This window comes from Periplaneta americana, chromosome 6, assembly GCF_040183065.1.
Source record: "Periplaneta americana isolate PAMFEO1 chromosome 6, P.americana_PAMFEO1_priV1, whole genome shotgun sequence".
NCBI classification, from domain to species: domain Eukaryota; kingdom Metazoa; phylum Arthropoda; class Insecta; order Blattodea; family Blattidae; genus Periplaneta; species Periplaneta americana.
The window spans coordinates 102028456-102048879 of record NC_091122.1 but is presented as its reverse complement, the minus strand read 5'-3'; the positions used below and the strand labels follow the sequence as shown (position 1 = coordinate 102048879).

The 20424-nt window shown below is 36.3% G+C and overlaps 1 protein-coding gene across 1 annotated transcript in view; it reads left to right on the top strand.

Annotated features, from left to right (window-relative positions):
• The first annotated feature begins 11296 nt into the window (after positions 1-11296).
• LOC138701573 (BCL-6 corepressor-like protein 1) overlaps positions 11297-20424 on the top strand; it is an 18007-nt gene continuing 8879 nt past the window's right edge. Inside the window, exons 1-2 of the mRNA XM_069828601.1 lie at positions 11297-11682; positions 13935-14123. Of these exons, the coding sequence (XP_069684702.1) occupies positions 13970-14123 (154 nt within the window). The 5' untranslated portion in view covers positions 11297-11682; positions 13935-13969. The remainder of the gene's footprint in view (positions 11683-13934; positions 14124-20424) is intronic.

Below are 20424 nucleotides of genomic sequence, written 5' to 3'. Positions count from 1 at the left end.
TCTCTTCGAGGTGTACGCCCACTTTGAATGCTTTACTGGTGCCTCTTGTCTCAAATACAAAATTACTATGGTTTTGGCTATAAGGCAGAACACCCATAGTGTTGAGGCAATGAAAACTGCAGTGTGGTGTATTTTATTTCACATGTCTTCGAGTGACAAAAGTCCAAATCATGAACTATGCCCTAAAGGTGGTGACTCTTGGTGTAAATACCAAAAAGCCAAAGAATCTGGCCAACCTTTCAGTTACAAAAACAGTTTACCTTGTGCAATAGTAGAAGAAATCAAGTCAATATCCTGTGAAGTGCCACCCCACCGAAAGGTGTATTGCTTGAAGACAAATATGTACATACATATACATTGAGCCGTGCCCACGACCACGGCCGTTCACCTAGTACGTCACTTCATCCGTCAGAGCGCTCTCAGACGTCACAGTATAGATAGCGCTATCAATTCCTTCATTTGTTCTTTCCAAATAACCCTATTGGCCGGTTCATTAAGTCTCACGAGTATAGAGGGGGACAGAGTTTACCTGTTTTAAGGGAGATACACGGAACGTCACTCGGGTTCCAGTACGCAGCAGATACACTTAACAAGACTTAAGCTCTCGTACGTGGGAGATACACGGAAACAGTTGGCTCAGATTCAAGCTCTCGTACGCGGCAGAAACATTTAACAAGACTTAGCATTTTGGTACGCGGCAGATATAGACAACGTGACTCGGGCTTTGTACGTGTTGGAGATAGATCAGTGGAGCAGTTAAATTGCGTCGTGTGTGTTTGGGATTTTAGTGGATCGTAGTTTGAATCATCGCTTGCTAGTGATACATCTTGGGGGCAAGTTTTAGTATTTGCATCGAGTAACATATTTGTGAGATATATATATGTGTTTGAGGTAAATTGTATTGGGAATTATGTTATGAGATTTGATTTGAAACGTGAGTTCATGTTCCGAGACGGTTAGAGTGATAGAGCAGCGGTTACGGTCTCACATATTGTTTTAGTGTAATCCCTGCTCCATTTGATTATTGGTTTCCTTCGCCGCTGTTTTGTTATCATATCCGTCGAGTTTGTTGCTATTTAAATGATTGTTGAGATTGGAATTATCGTCCGTTTACTTATTACGTGTATCTGTCTCCATCCTTCTCTCTCTCCGTTGGGTGTTCATTTTGTAAAGTGCAGAGATTTGTGTTAGTGCAATTTGCACAGTTTATGTCAGCAATATGTGCAATGGGTAATGTATAGTGATCAGTCATGTAATGCCTTATGCTGGGTAGAGTTTCTGTCTTATTGAGTGTACGTGTATTTATAGTTTGGTTAGTCAGACTGAGTGGTATCTATGGTCGAATGGATTATGTATTAAGTTAATGTGCTGGCTGGGTGTTGTGTTCAGATTCATACTCAGATAGTTAATATATATATATATATATATATATATATATATATATATATATTTAAAGAGTGGTTCATGAGCATATGGTTAATAGGTTAGTCACTGATTGTCGAGAGACGGCCATATTAGATGGTTTAATCACTTATAAGTGTGTTGGCCTGAGCCTTGTGATACATGATTTACATATCCTGGGGATATCATTTCAGATTAGTTTGTCCTATTTTCACTCACCTATTTCATATTTATTGTTATTTCATTTTCCATTTATGTACATTGTTATTTATTATTGTTAATTATATTTGTTTTACAAATTCACACTATTCATTTCTAAAAGTCTTCCACTGCACAGATCCAATCCTTCCAATGTGCCGTCCACCTGGCGAATATAAGAAAGATAAAGAGGAGGAGTGGATGATCGTACCACCACCGCCCTCAACAACATACATATACAAGTCAATATTCAAAGATCTTACAAATACTGAGCTTTTGAAAAAATGCCTCCACGATCAGATACAGAATCCAAATGAGTGCGTCAACACTATCATATGGGCACAACTACCAAAGAGACAGTGTTTGTTTCAATCAGTGCACTTCACTTTCGAGTGTATGATACTGTGATTACATTCAATGATGGCAACATGTGTAGATGTAAAGTATTACAGAGCTTGTTGAAAACCATCGGACTCTGTACAGTGAAAGCCATGTACTAGATGGACAAAGAAAGACTTGGAGCTGGTGATTAGTATGCAAGGGACATTGAAATGAAGACTAGACAGCACAGAAGATCTGCATAAAGAAAACTAGTGGATGATTTGGAAGAGGAAGCTGACAATCCATCATATGGACCAGGAATGTATTGAGAAACTTCAGTGGTCATTTCCCGTAAGTTGTGTTTTTTTTTTCTATAAATTGTACTTTTTTCAGGTTGTACTGGTAAAAATTATTTCAGATTTTGAGGGCTTATTAATCATGAACACATCAGTAATTTAACACGAGCTTTTTGTGATTTTCAATTTTTTTATATGAATTATAAATAAAAAATATGATGAAAAATGTTGTTGACAAGATGCCTGAAGAGAGAAAATAATTAATCATTATACTACAGGGTGATTCGTTTGGGTGTGGTTAAAATAAAACAACCGTAAAACATTTACTACTGAACTTTATTTGTTGAAACTTTGTGCACACAACACTGAAAGATGGGAGATTCCTCAGAGCTCAACATGACCCCCATTGCGCACCCTGCACAACTCATAACGGTGATGTAATTCAGCCCATGTCCGTTGTAACATAAGAGGGGTGATTTGTTGAAAAGCTTGAGTAATTTTCACTCTCAGATCATCAATGTTCCTGGGTTTCTGTGAATAGACAATGTCTTTAACAAAATCCCATACGAAGAAGTCAAGTGGGGTTAGATCTCGGGAGTTTGGAGACCAAGCCAAGAGATAGCTGGTTCTCTTATTGGGTTTCGCCTGCGATCTCTTGCATGTTTTTTAACACAATCTCTTTTTACAAATATTCAATACAACAACATTATGGAATCATATTTAGGTACATTATGCACACCATACTCACGTCGAAATTCCCTTTGACCTCTTTTAACACACTCAAATTTAGCATACCAAAGAACACATTGTGTCCCCTGTTGATTCTTAGTAGCCATTTTAATCATCTACGATTTTTCATTTGTCCTTTCAGATTATGCATTGTTGATTGTCATATATGGAAACTCTCATCTTTTAATCATAATATAACCACCAAGAAATTTTTCCTACCATCATAATATTTTTATAATGATAAATTAATATTATTCATATCCAAATGGATCAGACTGTATATGACATAATTTGAAAAGCCCATGTTAAATTGCTCACAAGTGTCTCAAGAACAAGTTCACAAAATTTCATAGTTCTACTCCAAGCAAATCCTGAGAAAACATACACTTCAAATCAGTAATTTAACATTGGTAGGTAAATAGGGCGTGCCAGAGTGCCTTAAATCTAATTCAAATTCAAGTAACTGTTACGAAAATCTTGATATATCTGTAATTTAACAGGAATATATTGTACGAATGAAAAATTGCTTCGAAATGTTTGTAATTTTTCAGTCACTTTACGAACTCACAATATCAGAGGTCTTACAGGTAGCCACGAACTGATGACAGGTTCCTCGAATAACGGCCAAATTAACATGAACTCATCTTTCTTTTTTGCTGCTCCTATTATCGAAGCGGTCTCAGTGTTGACAGAAATTGAAATATATTGAATCCCATAATTGCTTGTATCTGACTTGATCTGATCACTTGTTTGGGTCCCGTAGCTCATCATCGATTAATTTTGCCTTAATATCATCTCCAGTTCGCCATTTCATTTGACGCTGAGTGATCTCATTAAATAACAGACTTACAAGTTGCCAGAAAGGAAAAAAAAGTGCATACATTTTATCTTTCCACGTTCGAATGTGGAAAGCTGCAATATGTGTACTGCATTGTCGACATTGTCTCCAAGAGCATGGAGAGAAAAGATACATCACATATAATGTATCAACTTGAGTGTAATCAAACTCACATTTCCAGCACACGAGTCCCTTTCCCTACTCCATCTACACTGTTTATCACTAAGGAGGAGATTCCTATGTAGCCTAATTATTATTATTTTTTTTTTTGCATGTGATAAAACACAATTAACAAAGTTAAAAATCCCGAATGTGAAGTTTCAAGTTTAAAACCCGAATTTTATTTCACATAAAAACACATATTTTCACAAAAAAAATTATGTAAATACATATTTTCAGGAAATCTATTATAAACACATTAATCTTGGAGTTTTTTTTTACTTAAATAATTTTTTTACAAGAACTTTCAAATATTTTAAAACTAAATCAATTATATCGCTCAAAAGTACGTTATCTTTTTAAGAATTCTTGGTTCTTCTTAAGAATTCTTGCTTCGAGTTTCTATACTCTGTGTGGCATATCCTTGATTCATTTTTGTAATACTATTGCCTCAAGTTTTAGAACTGCTAGGCAGCATATCAATATTATTATTATTAGAGAATAAATTAACATGGACAAGAAGGAGAGATCTTGCAACATATAATTAGGAATGTTTATTGTTGCTGAAGATGACTTCATTCCCCGCTTTGTTTGTGAAACACAAACACAACAGATAAGAGCTGGCATTGTGAAACACAAACAGATAAAAGCTCGGATATCAACATTATTTTATTTAAACAAATCTCTCGCCTGTCACCCATGCCTATCAAGTGAGGCAATACATCTTGTTGTGATTCCCTTTTATTGGACCATAAGCATAAGCTGTGTAGTGTAGGTGTAGTGGCTTCACTATAGGAAGCTTTTCTCCGACATTGTCAGTCAGTAGCTAGAAACATTTACGTTAAGACATGTGTCTATTAGTCCCTTAAGATGGCTAAAATCAAATCGAGTTTAAGATCGCGTCTTCAGCAATACGTAAATGAATTTAAAAACATTTTTACTACTGACAGAAAAGTGTTATTTTGCCAACCATATGATAAATCAGCAAGTGAAGGTCAGCGTTCTCAGGTAACCCAACATTTGCCTGGAAACAAGCACATTGCCGCTGCTTCACGTGTGCATTCACGACAAGTGCTAATAGGTGGACCAGCTTCTTCCAACGTAGGACCTTCAGAGTGTTCCCAATATTATTTAGGTTTATGCTGAGCATTTGTCGCAGCCGATATTCCACTCCATAAATTAAATAATGTGGAACTTAAAAATATCCTGACTAAATACATCAACATCGAACCTTCTGAGGAATCGACATTAAGGGAACATTAACTCCCAAAATGTTACAAGGAAACTTCACAGAAAATTTGGTCAGTGTGTGAAAGTGAAAAACTGGGGGTGAGCATTGACGAAACAACCAATTCAAGTGGTAGAAAAGTAGGAAACGTTGTTGTTGTTGTTGTTGTTGTTGTTGTTGTGTTAAAGAATGACAAAACTGCTTGTGAACATTCGTTTTTGTTAGCGTGTAAAGAAATGCCTACAGCAAACCATGTCACAGTAGCTAGATTATTTAACGAAGCTATGCATTTACTATGCCCAAATGGGGTGAAGTGTATGACAATGTGTTACTCCTACTTACAGATGGTCCAGCATATATGAAAAAAACAGCTGAAGGCTTTATAGTGAGCTTTCCAAAAATGATAAATGTAACGTGTGTGGTCCATGCTCTACACTACATGAAACTATGTGTCTCTGTACCCCAAAGTAGATAAGTTAGTGTCATATGGAAAAAAAGGTATTTGTTAAATCAACCTTAAAAATTGATGTGTTCAAACAGAAATATCCAGATCTTACACTTCTTCCTTTGCCTGTGTCACATGCTGGGGTACATGGCTAAATGCCGTTGTATATTATGCAAACAATTTGAAAGTTTTGCATCTGTTGTGATTGGGCTGGACAAAAACGATGCTTCGTCAATTGATATCCTTCAAGATTTACTGAAAAATGGTTGTTTAAAAAACTATTTGACTTTCCTAACAGCAAATTTAAGCTTTTTGTGTGACACCATAAAAAACTTGAAACATCCATGGATTAAACTAGACTCGCTACCAGGTTCAGAAGTACAAGTAAGCCTACTAAGTGACAAATTCCAGAATGTGTTTGGGAAAAAACAGTGGATATAAAAAAATGTGTGAAGTTACTCAAGTATTGGAGGGTGTGCCTGTAGGTGAAATTGATAGTGTACTGTATGTGTTTGTGACATTCCTCCCTTTAAATATTCATGTCTGACATCCTGTGTTGTGGAAAGATCGTTTTCACAGTATAAGTCGTTGTTCAGAGATAATCAGCATGCATTTATGATGGAGAATTTGGAGATGACCTTTGTTGTCCACTGCAATTCTCGGCCAGCTACTAGCAACTGATACTCAAGTGTGATTGGTGAGTACCTAGTAACAATTTTTTCAAGCTAAGTAAGATATTTTTGTCATATTAAAAGAAATATATTTTTTTAGCAAATATTTTCGTATTTTTTTTTGCACATAACAAATAAATATATTAAAAATGTTTAGCAGATAAAAATGTGCTCCCTACTTATCACTAGCTGTGTTAAGAAATTTTAGGCGGTTTTTACAAGTCTTTCAGAACTTTCAAAACAATTCCAGGAATCTACATGTAATTCACTGATTCGATTATCGAAGTTTCTTGCAGTATTGTAGGTTTATAGAGAAATCTACCTGCGACAGAGAAAATTAAAAAAAAAAAGTGAATTCTAAATGTTTCATAGAATCCACTCATTCAGGAATAACACTAATTTAATTGCGTCGATCTACATCATGGGACGCCCACTTTATTTTTGTTCTATAGTGAGCATTGTGGACCTTAAAACTTCATCATTGTCGATTAAAATTTTAACATTTATTATTCCACATTTCTGAATTTTTTCTAAAAATAAAGGAGCCCATGCAGTGGGAAAGGCATCAATGCCGAGAATGACATGGAGCCCATGGAGTGGGACCCTTTAACTAACCCAGTCAAACATCTGGCTACATCAGGATACCAGATAATGAAGTGGATACCCAATAGAATTAATGATGGTGGACTAAACGTTTCGCCAACAAGGTAAGACATTGCAGCTTTCATCTTCTTTATTAGGTCAAATAATAATTATTGAATTAGCATGGACTAATACTCTAGCAATAGTCCAGGTCTGCAGGAAACTAAGGGATTAAGATTATTTACCTCTAGAAATATAAGGCTTTTGCTTTGAGAAATATTCACGGTTAAATTATTGCATTTTCATAATATCTTGAATGGGCAATTCTCCGTAATTCTTTAAATTAGTTTGTAGAGATTTTTTGATAGCTTGCATGTTTGAATGTGTGGAAATATGTAGCTTTTAACGACGACAAAATAGTATGTTCTTCCATATAGAGTTTTCTGTCTTTTGGGGTTTAGGCAACACCAGCTGTTACAAACCACGTACAAAAGTATCAACTACAGATCTACGAGTATGTACACTCTTAAAGGTAAAGGTATCCCCGTAACTTGCCATGAAGGTGCTTGGGGGGCATGGAGGTAGAGCCCCATGCTTTCCATGACCTCGGCACTAGAATGAGGTGGTGTGGTCGGCACCATGCTCTGACCGCCTTTTACCCCCGGGAAAGACCCGGTACTCAATTTTATAGGAGGTTGAGTGAACCTCGGGGCCGTTCTGAAAGTTTGGCAACGAGAAAAAATCCTGTCACCACCTGGGATCGAACCCCGGACCTTCCAGTCCGTAGCCAGCTGCTCTACCAACTGAGCTACCTGGCCGCAGACAAAAAAAAATGACCGGACTATTGAAGCGTAAATTTGTCTAAGTTCCGTTCGGCTGTGCGCCTGATACACAAGACTAAAATCAGAGTAGCAAAGACGAAACCAGCGAGATCCAAGAACATACTCTTATATCGGCAAACAACGGTAAATCTATATATATATATATATATATATATATATATATATTTCTTTCGTTTTATTTTTTCTCTAGCTAGAAACAAATGATACATTTATTAACGTGCACAGGAGTTAGGGATTAGTTGAAAAATTAAACAAAAACATTCAGTAATATTTGAGACTTCTTCCTAATTACCCTTGAATTAAAATAAATGCTCAGTTCTTGGATCTTCTCTCTTCTCCATAAGGAGTATTGTTCAGTTACTAAAATTAGTATTAGTAGTAATAGTAGAAACAATAATAATAATAATAATAATAATAATAATAATAATAATAATAATAATAATAATAATAATAATAATCATATTAATAGTATTGCAAAAACGAGATGAATAATGTTAAAGACAAAACCAATGCGTTCCAGATATTGGCTATACTCATAAATAGTGCCGTTACATATCTGCTTTGTAATAGCTCCGTGGTAACAGCCTTACTTCTTGAGTAGGCGATTCAAGGTCCTGTACTCCGTAAGGACGTTAGATGTTTATTTCTATATTGATGTGTAATTTATTCAGAGACATCTGGAACTTCTGAAAACATAGTTCTGCGCACATGTAACTGCGCATATTAAACGTGAAACAACCATTCTCTCTTGTCATTATCAGGGGTAACATGGCTGACAGAAGACAGAGGCCAGATATATGTAGGCAAGCTCTTCTTTCTCTTGGGAGGGAGGCCGGATTTTCAGCTACTGAGGCAGGTAGGCGACTAGGAGTGCACGATTCCACAGCTAGAAGATGGGTGAGATTATCCAGAGAAGGAATTTAACATCGTCAACCAGGTTCTGGTAGAAGGCGTGTTTCAACTCGTCCACAGGATGCTGCTTTAGTTGCAGAAGTAGAAGCGAACCCGCATCAATCTGCTTCTTCAATTAAAGTAAATGTCCATTTCCCTTGATCTTCTCGCACTGTCATAAGACGTCTACAGGACGTAGGACGTTATCCAAGAGTGGCAGCAACGAAAGGTGCATTACTGATGATCACAGAATATTCCGCCTTGCATTTGCAGAGGTAAATGTTAATTTCGATTGGAATAAGGTGATATTTTCAGACGAAGTTACTTTTTCCTCTGACAATTACAGGCGGCAAATAGTCTACCGTTCACGGGGATCCCGATACGATCCTACGCATGTGGCAACTCGCTTTCGCAGTGGCCATGTATTTGTTCCATGGTGGGGCTGGATGTCCAATGATGTTCTGGGTGTTCTATGGCGGCTCGATGGAAATCTTAATGCCCAACAATACAAGGTCTTAATGGAAAATGTTATGCTTCCCTCTGTACGGATGATATATCCTGATGATGATGAGATCATATTTCAACAGTATAATCATCGTGTTCACACATGTGCCGAGGTCATGAGATGGTTTCAGAGAGGCCATATATCAGACTGATAGAATGGCCTCCCTGTTCACCAGATCTGAATGTCCTAGAAAATGTTTGGTCAGAGGTGAAGAAAACTGTGAACGCGATGATAATACAATGCCATGTCGGCCGACCACAAAAGATGCACTCTGGAACATTATCGAGGACGCTTGGGTTCGTGTATCTTCACGTCGACAGTACCTGAGACACCTGATCGCATCCATACCTCGTAGGATGCAGGCAGTTATAGATGCGGAGGGATTACATACCCGGTATTGAATTTTTTGTCTATTTTGATTTTTGTTTATTGGTCTCCGAGATGTATTTCTTTATTTTGTTTAATACAAAGAAAAGGATTATGTGTGTTTATTCCTATCCGAGAAGGATTTCTTTTACTTAAGGTTTATTTTTGTTTATTTCTATCCGAGAAGATTTCGTTTGGTCTCTTTAAATACAAGATACAAGGGAAAGGATTCCTATTATGTATCTAACTTGCCCTTTGTAAATATTTAACTTTCTGTTAAATATTTCACAATACTGGTTATTATCAGAATACAAGAAGTAAAAAATGAGAATGAAAAAAACAAAGTATAGACTGAGATTCGAACTCCAAACCTTTCGAATACAAGACCACAATGCTACCGACTACGCTATGCGAGAGAGACGGTAACTCTCTTCTTTAAGAAGCTTGTTATAAAATCATCATATAGTGGGGGCAGTGTAGTGTTGGAAACAGAAGAAATTCGTCCATGTGTATATCATGCTCTGACGAATGCACCCGAAGTTTTCCGAATCGGACATAGAATCTGGAGCCCGGTCATTTTTTTTTGTCTAAGAGTGTACAGATACGGAAAAAAATTTGGAGCTCCCTTATTGTATGTTTCACTTACAACACATTGCACATGTGCAGTAAATAAGAGTCCCTGTATATATGCTACTTGTAGACAGTCGTGCGAAATTGTTGCCTACATACAGGTAGATTCCCATCAAGACTCGCTCCATGAAAGAATTTCGATAAGAGTAAGTACTCGGTGCATATGAGAATGCATAACATTTCTTTTTTTATTACGATTTTGTTGATATGAGCTCTTTGCTCTTTGTAGTGCATTTTCGTGTAACTTTAATGGATCAGTCCTGGAAATGAAAACTGCTGTAACTTTAACTACGCTTTTTCTTGTGTGTACAACAAATACAAAAAGGCGAGAGTAAGATTTTTCCAACATTCTGTTAAATAGTGTAAGATACACTAATTTACAATATTAATAATAATGAATACTAACACTGGGCAATTCTGCAAACCATAGCCTGTGGAAAGTGTTGTTTGAGCAGTAGTTGTGTGCTGTGCTGACCATCATGCAGACTTGCAATATGTAGGCCTACTTGTCTTTAGTATCAGTCCAAAGATAAGTGCATAGCGCATGAAATCTTCACACGCAATTTTTCGTTCAAGTCAAATGTGAAATCTGGTAGACATATTTTCACTCAGAGACACCAAGACTCAAGGTGCTTTAGTAGCACAATGAAAATTACCTCATGCATACCTGTGTGCCCTCCACTCCACAAAAATATAAAGATTGAAGTTAAAACTTTTTTTTTTTTTTTTTTTTTTTTTCCCAGAATTCTATCAATCATACAATTATTACTTTTATAAATTTTATTCAGTTCACGATTTTTCCTTTGTATTTGTTTTACAACTTCTCTTATCACTGCATAAATTAATAATATTGAAGTGTTAGTTTGTTTAATCTTCATAGAAGTTTAACTTCATCTTGTTCCTGTTTTGCATCTAGATATTGCACAAACTAAAAATTAATGATCAGTATTTGTGAATTTAAAAATGATATCGTTCTAATAATCTTATTATTAATGTAGACAGAACTTCATGTTTATTTCTTAGTAATAATGTTAATTTTACATATCTATATTTCAATGATATAACTTTAATTTTAAATCATCCTGGAAGATCAACTTTCTTGGTGTCATGTTCGATAAGTATCTTAGTTATCTTTTCACATTGACAACCTTTGTAATGCTTTAGACTCAATAAGGGGGGCAAAGACTAATTGGGATTTCCCAGTCTCTGGTTGGGTCAAAAACCCTGATGGAACTGATATTTAACCCTTGTGGTAAATTTCGGTGAAGTCCGGAGGGCCTAATTAGTCAAATCCACTCTCCTCACCTCCACGCTGGGGCCCCCTGGGATCTTTCAAGATGCGAAAGAGAGAGTGGTGTGCGGATAGCAATGGGAAGCTACCGCATTTATATATCCCAATAATTTGCATTCATATCATGATGAGTTCGTCCCTGGTAAAAAATTCCGGACGTAAACTATCTCCCCAATCGGATGTCCGGGTGGGGGATACTGGGGAAGGGCACATCATGAGGCAATACAATGAAGAGAAGAAAAGAGATTGAAGAGTACAGCGCAGGATGTGAAGACTCCACAGTTACCAGGTAAGTTAGAAAACATGAAGGAAGCAATGAGAAGAAACAGAGTGGATGTGATGGGAATGTCAGAAGTGAGGTGGGAAAAAGTGATGAGTTGATGAAATATCATATTTTTTCTTATACATCAGAGATAGTGCAGGATACAATATAAACTCTTTACACTTCAATGTGAACCAATACAATCTACTTTTATTTTACATTTATTTGCATTATTTGGTCTTTTACTGTTTTTAGGAAATGTTCTACTTTTTGTTGCATTATTGCCCTATTCTTTTGAATGGACCTTTTTTACAGTGTAATCATAGTCTACATTTCAGAACCTACTGCAGATTGCGTCATGCAGAAATTTGCCTTATGGTTGCAACAACCTTAACTTCTGATCATGTGTGTGACGTGATTGTCCCCCATTCAATGCAACAGAACAAATACTGCAGCCTCAGTGCTCGCAGCTAGCATATTGTATTGTACAAGTAAAGACAGTATTGATAGAGAAAGTGCTGCTTCTATAGCAGTTTCTGAAGGCTTGCTGTCTGATCCTCAAATTAAGGGATGTCAATGTTGAGGTTTTCTCCACTGTTTTCCCTCAACCCATATAGAGCAAATGTTGTGTCTTTATTGTGCTTGTTCTTGCACTTATTTATTTTATTCAGATGCCAGATAATAATAGCATTTGATAAAGAGTAGTAAATTAATGCATGAGAAAAGATTACTAGCATACGGGTTCAAAAAAGTAAAAAAATTACTTCATTATTATTGATTTACTGCATTTGTTAGAAGATTTCAGTATTCTATTAGCGTATAAAATGGACAGTTTCTAATAACATTGTAGGAGGAAGATGACTGTTTGTACAACAAAGATGCACTTATAATACATCACATAAGTATTTTGGCGTTATATTTAATGTGTTTGAAATTTGTTCCAATAAACATAACAAGCATCTTTCGAATACTTCCTCCAATAAAGCATTATAATTAAGTAAACATACAAACGTGGCCAACATGCTGTCAGTGTTAACACTAAACATCATTACACCGTAATAATTATTATAATTTACATACTTCAGAAGAATGCTCTCCAATTGAGACCACATTTCTAATTTCATGTGTGCACTTACCAACTCTGTGATGCAATGAATATCATTTTGATTATTTACACACAATTGCACTGATAAATTTTCATATATTTTAATACATCAATATATTTGTGACACACCCTCCAAATTAACCAACAAAAAGTACAGAAACACTGCATTGAGATTAATGAGCCACCTGCTATCTTTTTTTAAAGTATCTGTGTTACACAGTTCATCAAACGAATTAATTTTGTCCATTTGCAACCACTTAATTTGTTGCTGCTCAAATCTCTGAATGTACTTCTGCCACTTGTTAGCAGGGTCATTCTTGTTGAGGATTAAGATTATCTAATTGTTCCCATAAACCTGAAAATAGTTATAAGAGACATCTGTTTTAGGACTATTCTTGCACATTTCCTTCTCTGTCTCTAGAAACATGTACTAGATACAAATCGTTTACTTCAAAGTGTTTAATACACACAACTGAATGCTTTGTTGGCGTGAAAATATTTTATAGTTTATGAGTAGCTTCCAGCCATATAACTTATCTTTTCAGTTGGAAATTTGAGAACTGTAATGTAACACACTCACTTAAAGCACTCTAGTAATTGTCAGTACTCACAGAAACATAACATTTAGGAGCCATCTGTAAATAAGAGAATATGGATGATTTAATTTCATTTTTTAATAAAAGTCTAAACTTCTTTATTTCAGTTCTCTGAATTTATTTTTCTTAGAGATTATGCCTATATTAGAAGTAGCCATTACTACGTGCTTCATCTTTTGATTCCTTTTCAGATTTTACTTTTATGATTCACTTATTGTTAATAGTTTAATTTGGTGACGTACATGTTGTCATGCTACTGTCCATCCAAGTGGTTATGTCACACGGTCGTCAAAACAGGGGAAATCATATGACAGTTACTTACTTAACGGGGCCCTTTTCTTTAAATTATTTTAAACAGTTGTATAATATTACGTAAACTTCCAATTCCGTACAGCAAATATTTGCAGAGAAGAACTTAACAGCTCAGCCACTAGCCCTTACAGAGAGGACAGGAGAAACGAGTGGGACAAACAGGGATGAAACATAACCATTCAGCTGGACAGTACCTATTTATTCTCTTCATAGTTAGCAATCAGTGTATTACGAAGACTTCAGTTCAGAATTACACTGCCTTTTAGGTCGACATGATACAACTGGCAAGCTGGCAAAGCCAATGATGCTAGACGCTGCCACCCAGATCTCGAGCAGCGACCACTTCAAGGAATCCAGCAGACGGTATGCCGAGTGGGAGGAGGAAGTCAGGCTGGAGGAGCTGCGGCACCTGCAGAGAGTGGCGATTCGTCTTTTCGATTTCTCTTTGTACTTAGGTACAGTAACTGTTTACATCCTGAAGTAGATGCTCTTTCGGCTATGCACAAGAAGAATCCTAGAGTAGTGCAATCAACTAGTTGGCCACTATTGTTATTCCATTTCAACATGCTTGGGATAGGAACATTTAAAGTAAACTCAATTTAGGCCATGGCCCTTAAAATTAAAAATATTTGATTCTGATTTGGGCTACATTCATTCCCTTTACAAATGTGTATTGCAAATAGCAAGCGCTATAATAAAAATGGCTGATTTGTCGGCATTTCCAGCGCAAAGGATTGCGGTACTCTGGATATTCACATACTCTGTGAACAAGTTCAGGAGACTTGGATTCTTACTGGTAGGGAATAGGGCATTTATCCAGTGGATTCACTTGTTCAATTTGCCTTAGTTCATAGAACCTGTTCTTAAATGTTTGTAGTTAAAACAAATTAGGTTCTTGACATAAAAGGAAGAATATTAATTTAACATTTTAACACGAAATTATCTAGTTTTTTAATTTGACATTAAATATAATCATATCATATTATTAAATTATTGTTTCTTATCCAAGTGTGCAGGCAGTCAAAACAGAAATACAAAATCGAGGCCCAGCTTGAAAGGGAAACAACTCAAAATTCAAAGTTTAAAGAAACCTGCATTTTGAAGCTTTATGTTGCTGTGAAGAATCAAAAGATCGTTTAACTTAAAATTCAATTAATCATGTTTTATGTATGGTTGAAGCTTTAACCTTCATTTTTCTCACAACTTTAAATTTTTAGTTGTTTCTCTTTAGAACTGGCCTGTCGATATTACTATGTTTGCAGGCTTGAAAATGATCTGCAATTACTTTGGCAGTCGTGTACCAATATCCCTTTCTCTTTGAGTGCTAATATCACATACACAATTATGAACCATAATTCATTATTCAAAAACATAATTTAAATAAATAAATAGATTTTCAACTACAAAATACATTATTAAGCACATTAATAAGATAGGGTAAAGGTTGGTAATATCGTGATATGAGTAATATCGTGATAGTTGGTATGAGAATTTATTACAATTTTACTTATCGAGACAAAAATCTGTTTTTTGTGACAATGTATTAAGGACAAGTTCATGGACAAGTTTCTGCATAAAATCGGTCCTTCTCTCGCTCTGTAAAACTGTGATAAGGTATCAAACACAGTATCACGTTATTACTCTTATCACAATATTAACAAGATTTACCCTACTTCGTTTTCCTCTCTCCTACAATTTGTTATTCCATTTGAATGAAATATATTATTTTCTTCTTTTAAAGTATTGACAATTCATAGGGAATGGAATATTTCTCGAATTTTGGAAAAAAATATTTCTCAACATCTAATTACAGTAAATATACATTTTTCAATTCATTTATGCCTGATTTGAACTTGTGAAACATCGCGAAATCCGTATCAAGTCGGGAATGCGATTTTTTAAGCAATTAGTGAATTATGTGTGCGAATTTTCAATATTTTATTTTTTTTACTACAATCGATAATCGATAGCTGTCGCAAAGATAAGGTCGATATTTATGGTCGCTAGTATTGCACATTCGATACTGAATCTGTTTTAGTCAATGGTCAACGAGCTAGAAGGTTTTAATTCAAATACCTGGTCTAAACACACTCCTGACATCATATCTGATATATGTAGCGATGTGCGAGAATCGTATTGTAAGCATGGTAAGCGTTGTGAGCCTGCTGAATGCATCTTTAGTTCATATTATTTTGGAGAGTGTTGAGTGTGTTTGTTTTATTTGTTTATAGTGTCACACATAGGCGAAATAACATTATTGTGTTCCCGTGCAAGTGAGGCTACAAGAATGCTTAATAATAAAATAGCTCCAAGGGTCAGAGCTTTCCAGTACAGAAGGCATGGGTTTTATTGCACAGACAAAAGTACAGTCATGTGTAAATTTTGTAATTGTGAGGTCTCGTGGGAAAGAAGAGATACTGTTGAGAAAGATTTGAAGTCGGTAAAACATGCATCGGCAATTAATTTTCGCAAGGAAGACGAACAATCTCTTGTGCTGACTTCTATTGCCATTTGTTTTTGCAGTGTGCAAAACAAAAAGAAAACTTGCGAATATCTGGGAAAAAGTGTTGTAAAGACTTTATAAAAACGAATATACCAATTTCCAAGCTCGAAAACGAACAATGTGAAAATACTGAAAAATTCAATTGAAAGCACCGATTTTCCCATTTGAAAATCCCACATTTTGCACTTTGAACTCAACAAAAAATTCCAGTCTCTAACGATTCAGAATGCTTTATGGTTGCTGGGTCGTTAGTAGTCAATATCATTTAAGCTGTGCTCATGTTTGAATCTAAATCCACACAGCAATCAAGTCTTCAAAAGGCTTGTTTTTTAAGATCCGATGCATGCGAGGTGAGAGATCACACTACACGAGCAATAGTGAGTGGTTTGTAAAGCTAAGAGGTGCGCGGTCAGAAGTGCATTCCACCTTGATTGTCTCAAATTCGGCAATCCTGAGTATGAGGCTTTTACATGAGGTGGGTCCTTCATCTTTCCATGCAAGAAATGTTTATCATCAGAAAGATTGTCAAGGGGTGACAGTACAAAAGTTCATGTCAGTTCACATCATGTTTCAACCAAGCTATCACTGGTAAGAGAACAACAGGATGGAGTCTGCAATAGATCGCCTACCAAGAAAATTTTATCTTCTGAGAGAACACTAAGTCTGCCATGATACCGAATCTCTTACAGTCCAACTAGAAACAGTAGGATTAAACATGCAAAATACATTCGATAACCTCAGTCAAGTACTTAGTTATGTCAATATTCTAGAATCTGACATAAGAGATCTAAAAGAGAACTCTTCACTTAAAAATTACATGTGTTTGCTAGTAGCTAACAGAAATTCCTCCAGTGCCTTGACTTCGTAGTGTGGTCCAAAAAACCGAACTTTCAAAAATTCAAATTCCCACAAGGCTAATATCATGCATTAATGTGTAAAACAAGCACAACAAATTTCATTAAAATATTACCATTTACGAGTCGCTCCAGAGCTGAGAAGTTTATAATGTATAACATAGTAAAAGAAAAAAAGTCAGAGCAGCTTTTGAAGGAGTAGAAAACTCTTATCGGTGTTTGGATAAAAGTTATAGAAGAAACTGTTTCAATTCATCTTCGTCAATGTCTCATTCTACTTTTGGAACAGGTTGATAGTGGGTTCTGTCGTGTCATTTACTACTTTCGTCTAAGAGGAGCAATCACGAAGTTCCTTGAAAACCACTCTCTAGGAAGTCTGTGCAGGAAAGATTGAGATTTGACTCTTCCTATTTCAATCTTCAAATAAATAACTGGTTCTTAATGTTACAGGATTCTCCAATTTCAGGTTTTCCAATTTAGCCATGGTCTGTAGTCATTGAGGAGTATCAGGTTTCTGTGGAGGCTGCAAGTTTGTCACTATATTTTCCTTTTTTGCTGGTTAAACGAATTGAGTCCGCAACAGACCACATTATTTAAAGCCTGTTTAGTAAATGATGATGATGATTTTGATGATTTTTCTTTTTCTCTGTGGTCACTTGGTCATCAAAAAAGCAACCAGATGCACAGAGAGAAACCAAAGATGTTGGCAAAGTGCCATAATAGCCTATAATTGTGCTTTCTTATCTACAGTTTGGTTGGGATATTTCTTATGGAGAGTAAGAAGCTTGATATCATTATATGGACTTTGAATACCAATAGATGCTTTGTTCCACTCTTTAATGTTTTCTAGTGTCTCAGCAATGGCTCCAGCTACAAATACTGGTGCACAATCTGGAAGATTGACTCTATCCAAGACACTGACTACTTTAGGTAACTCGAATATGTTTTTAGGGACACTAGGTGGTGAGCAGGGAACAACTGAAGCAGGTAATAATGTTGAAAATGAAGATAATGATTCAGACAGTCGATATTCATTCTCGCTATCAGATTCACTAGGTGATTAACATGATGAAGAGGTAGAAGGAAGGTCGGTTGCTGTACCTTTCTTGGATATAAATGCACTTCTTCATGTCCACCGAGTTAGCTCTGTGGTAGTGCCTCCAGACTAGCTGGCGATTCCCGACAGGGTCAGAAATTTTCATGTAAAATTTCTACCTCGGGACTAGGAGAGACGGCGGTGCACAACTTCTAATCACTAAATTGTGCACCACTATACCTGAGTTAAATCCCAATCTCTCCAAAGTGCATATGAAAAGAAGGTATATGTCACTGTTGATAGTGATTTGTCTGTCGGATGGGGACGTTAAGCCTGGCAATCCCCTTGGTGCTATTCAACAGGAGTAGGCTACGTGCTGGCACCGGGTTTCCCCCTTCTTTCTTCCTCACCTTCATCATCGTCCTCATCATTTCCTACACTACACTTACACGGCCACTTACACATATACTCACCCTAAACACTTACACATACACTCACTCTAATACACGACATAACTCTTCACAGATACACATCATACATAACGTGGCCCGCTGAAGTGGTGTGCAACTTGAAAATGGGTCACAGTCCTGCCATCTATCTGCAGTATGCAGAACCCAAATCACGCAAGTGAAGTGGATAGGTATTAGACATACACACAATTCACTTCTTCGTACCGAGATCTCTTCATTCATTCTTGGTTTCTTTTGCAACTGTTTTTAGATCAGCACCTTCCATGCTACTTCAAAATACATCTTCTCTTTGCATTTCAAGAAATATCTGGTCCTCCTCATTTCTAATCTCTTTCATTGCATGTGTCATAGCAGTATCAAACAACTAGTCCAGATCTCTTTAATGTGTTTTGTTTTATTATATCACTTCCTCGGTGTCTAGCTCTTTTTTTTTTTTAGATCCAGGTATTTATCATATAGTTTGGGAAGTTTCTTAACATACACATCTATTCGGAGGCCAATCTGTAACTGTATAGGAGGGGCTTGTCTTTGTCCAAGAGATGAAACTGTACACATTGGAGCATGTCTAATCCACGTGGTAATCTTGCTGTCGACAATCTAGAGATTGGCTTCCCAAGGAACCAGTTTATAGAGGAAGATCTCAAACTATTAGAAATAGTCATTTACTCATACCTGATAAAATTAACATAAATTATTAGAGTGGAACGACCTCTAGATAGCACTTCATTAACTTAAAATTTAAAACAGCAGTGTGACTGTCAAGAGACAAAAACAAAGCATGTAGAGCTAAGATCAGAACAACTTTAGTTTTGCCATAGTATCATGGACCACTCCAGTCCATGCTTATTTTCTTCTTTCATATTGTTGGACAGGGAACCGTAAATGTCGTAAATGTGTAGAAAATAGTGTAAAAAACTCATTTGTAACTTTTTTTAGAATCACTGTACCTATTTTTGTCTCAGGCTGCCAAAAATTAATTATGTGGGAGGATTTTTTAAAGTTTTATATCAATAGTGATGTAAGTTGATAATTATGCGGATCCAAGGAACAAATCTGTGATAAAAATGAATAATAAGATAGGAAAATAAACCAATTAGATACTTGGAGTATTGACAGTCTACTGAAGATATCACTCTCTTCTCCACCAAAGTGTGCAGGATAATTTCCTCTTCATCCTTAACTTCCTTTCCCAAACAGGCAAAGAGATTCATTGAACACAACATGCGTTCAGCAACTGATCTACTAAATCCTCAGTGTGAGGAACCACAAGCCTCGCACATCATTGCAAAGATGGTACAAAGTGCCAGCTTGCACCTCACATGCATCGATTCTTAAAACCAAGCCTGTATTAGTGGTGGTAGAGGTATATGTGAGAAAAGTAAAATTGGTTCCATTGACTTATGTTTTGAAAGTAGTAAATGCTTAGTACATCACTCCTACTTCTTAGGAAAGCCATACTATATTTTTGGTCCACGAAAAGTACTCGTCATTTATGGAAAGACTCAATCCTGCCACTTTCTGCAATGACATATTGTATTTTCCCTGAACCAAAGATGCAATATGGCGTTGCTAGAAGTGGCAGTGATATGCTGAACATGTTAAATTAACTTGATGTAACAGATAGGTATACATTATTTTAATGTACCGAAATACATATGATATTTCCATGCAGATATTCTGCGTCATCATACGATGAAAGAGTAATGGAACGGAGAAAAATTCTGTCCGGTGCCGGGATTTGAACCCGGGTTTTCAGCTCTATGTGCTGATGGATAAGCAATAAAAAAAAAACCGAGCGACTTGACACAAATGGTAGTGTTTGAGCCTCGTATTTGGAAGATCCTGGGTTCAAACCCCTTGGTCAGACAATCTGATTGAGATTTTTTTCTGGTT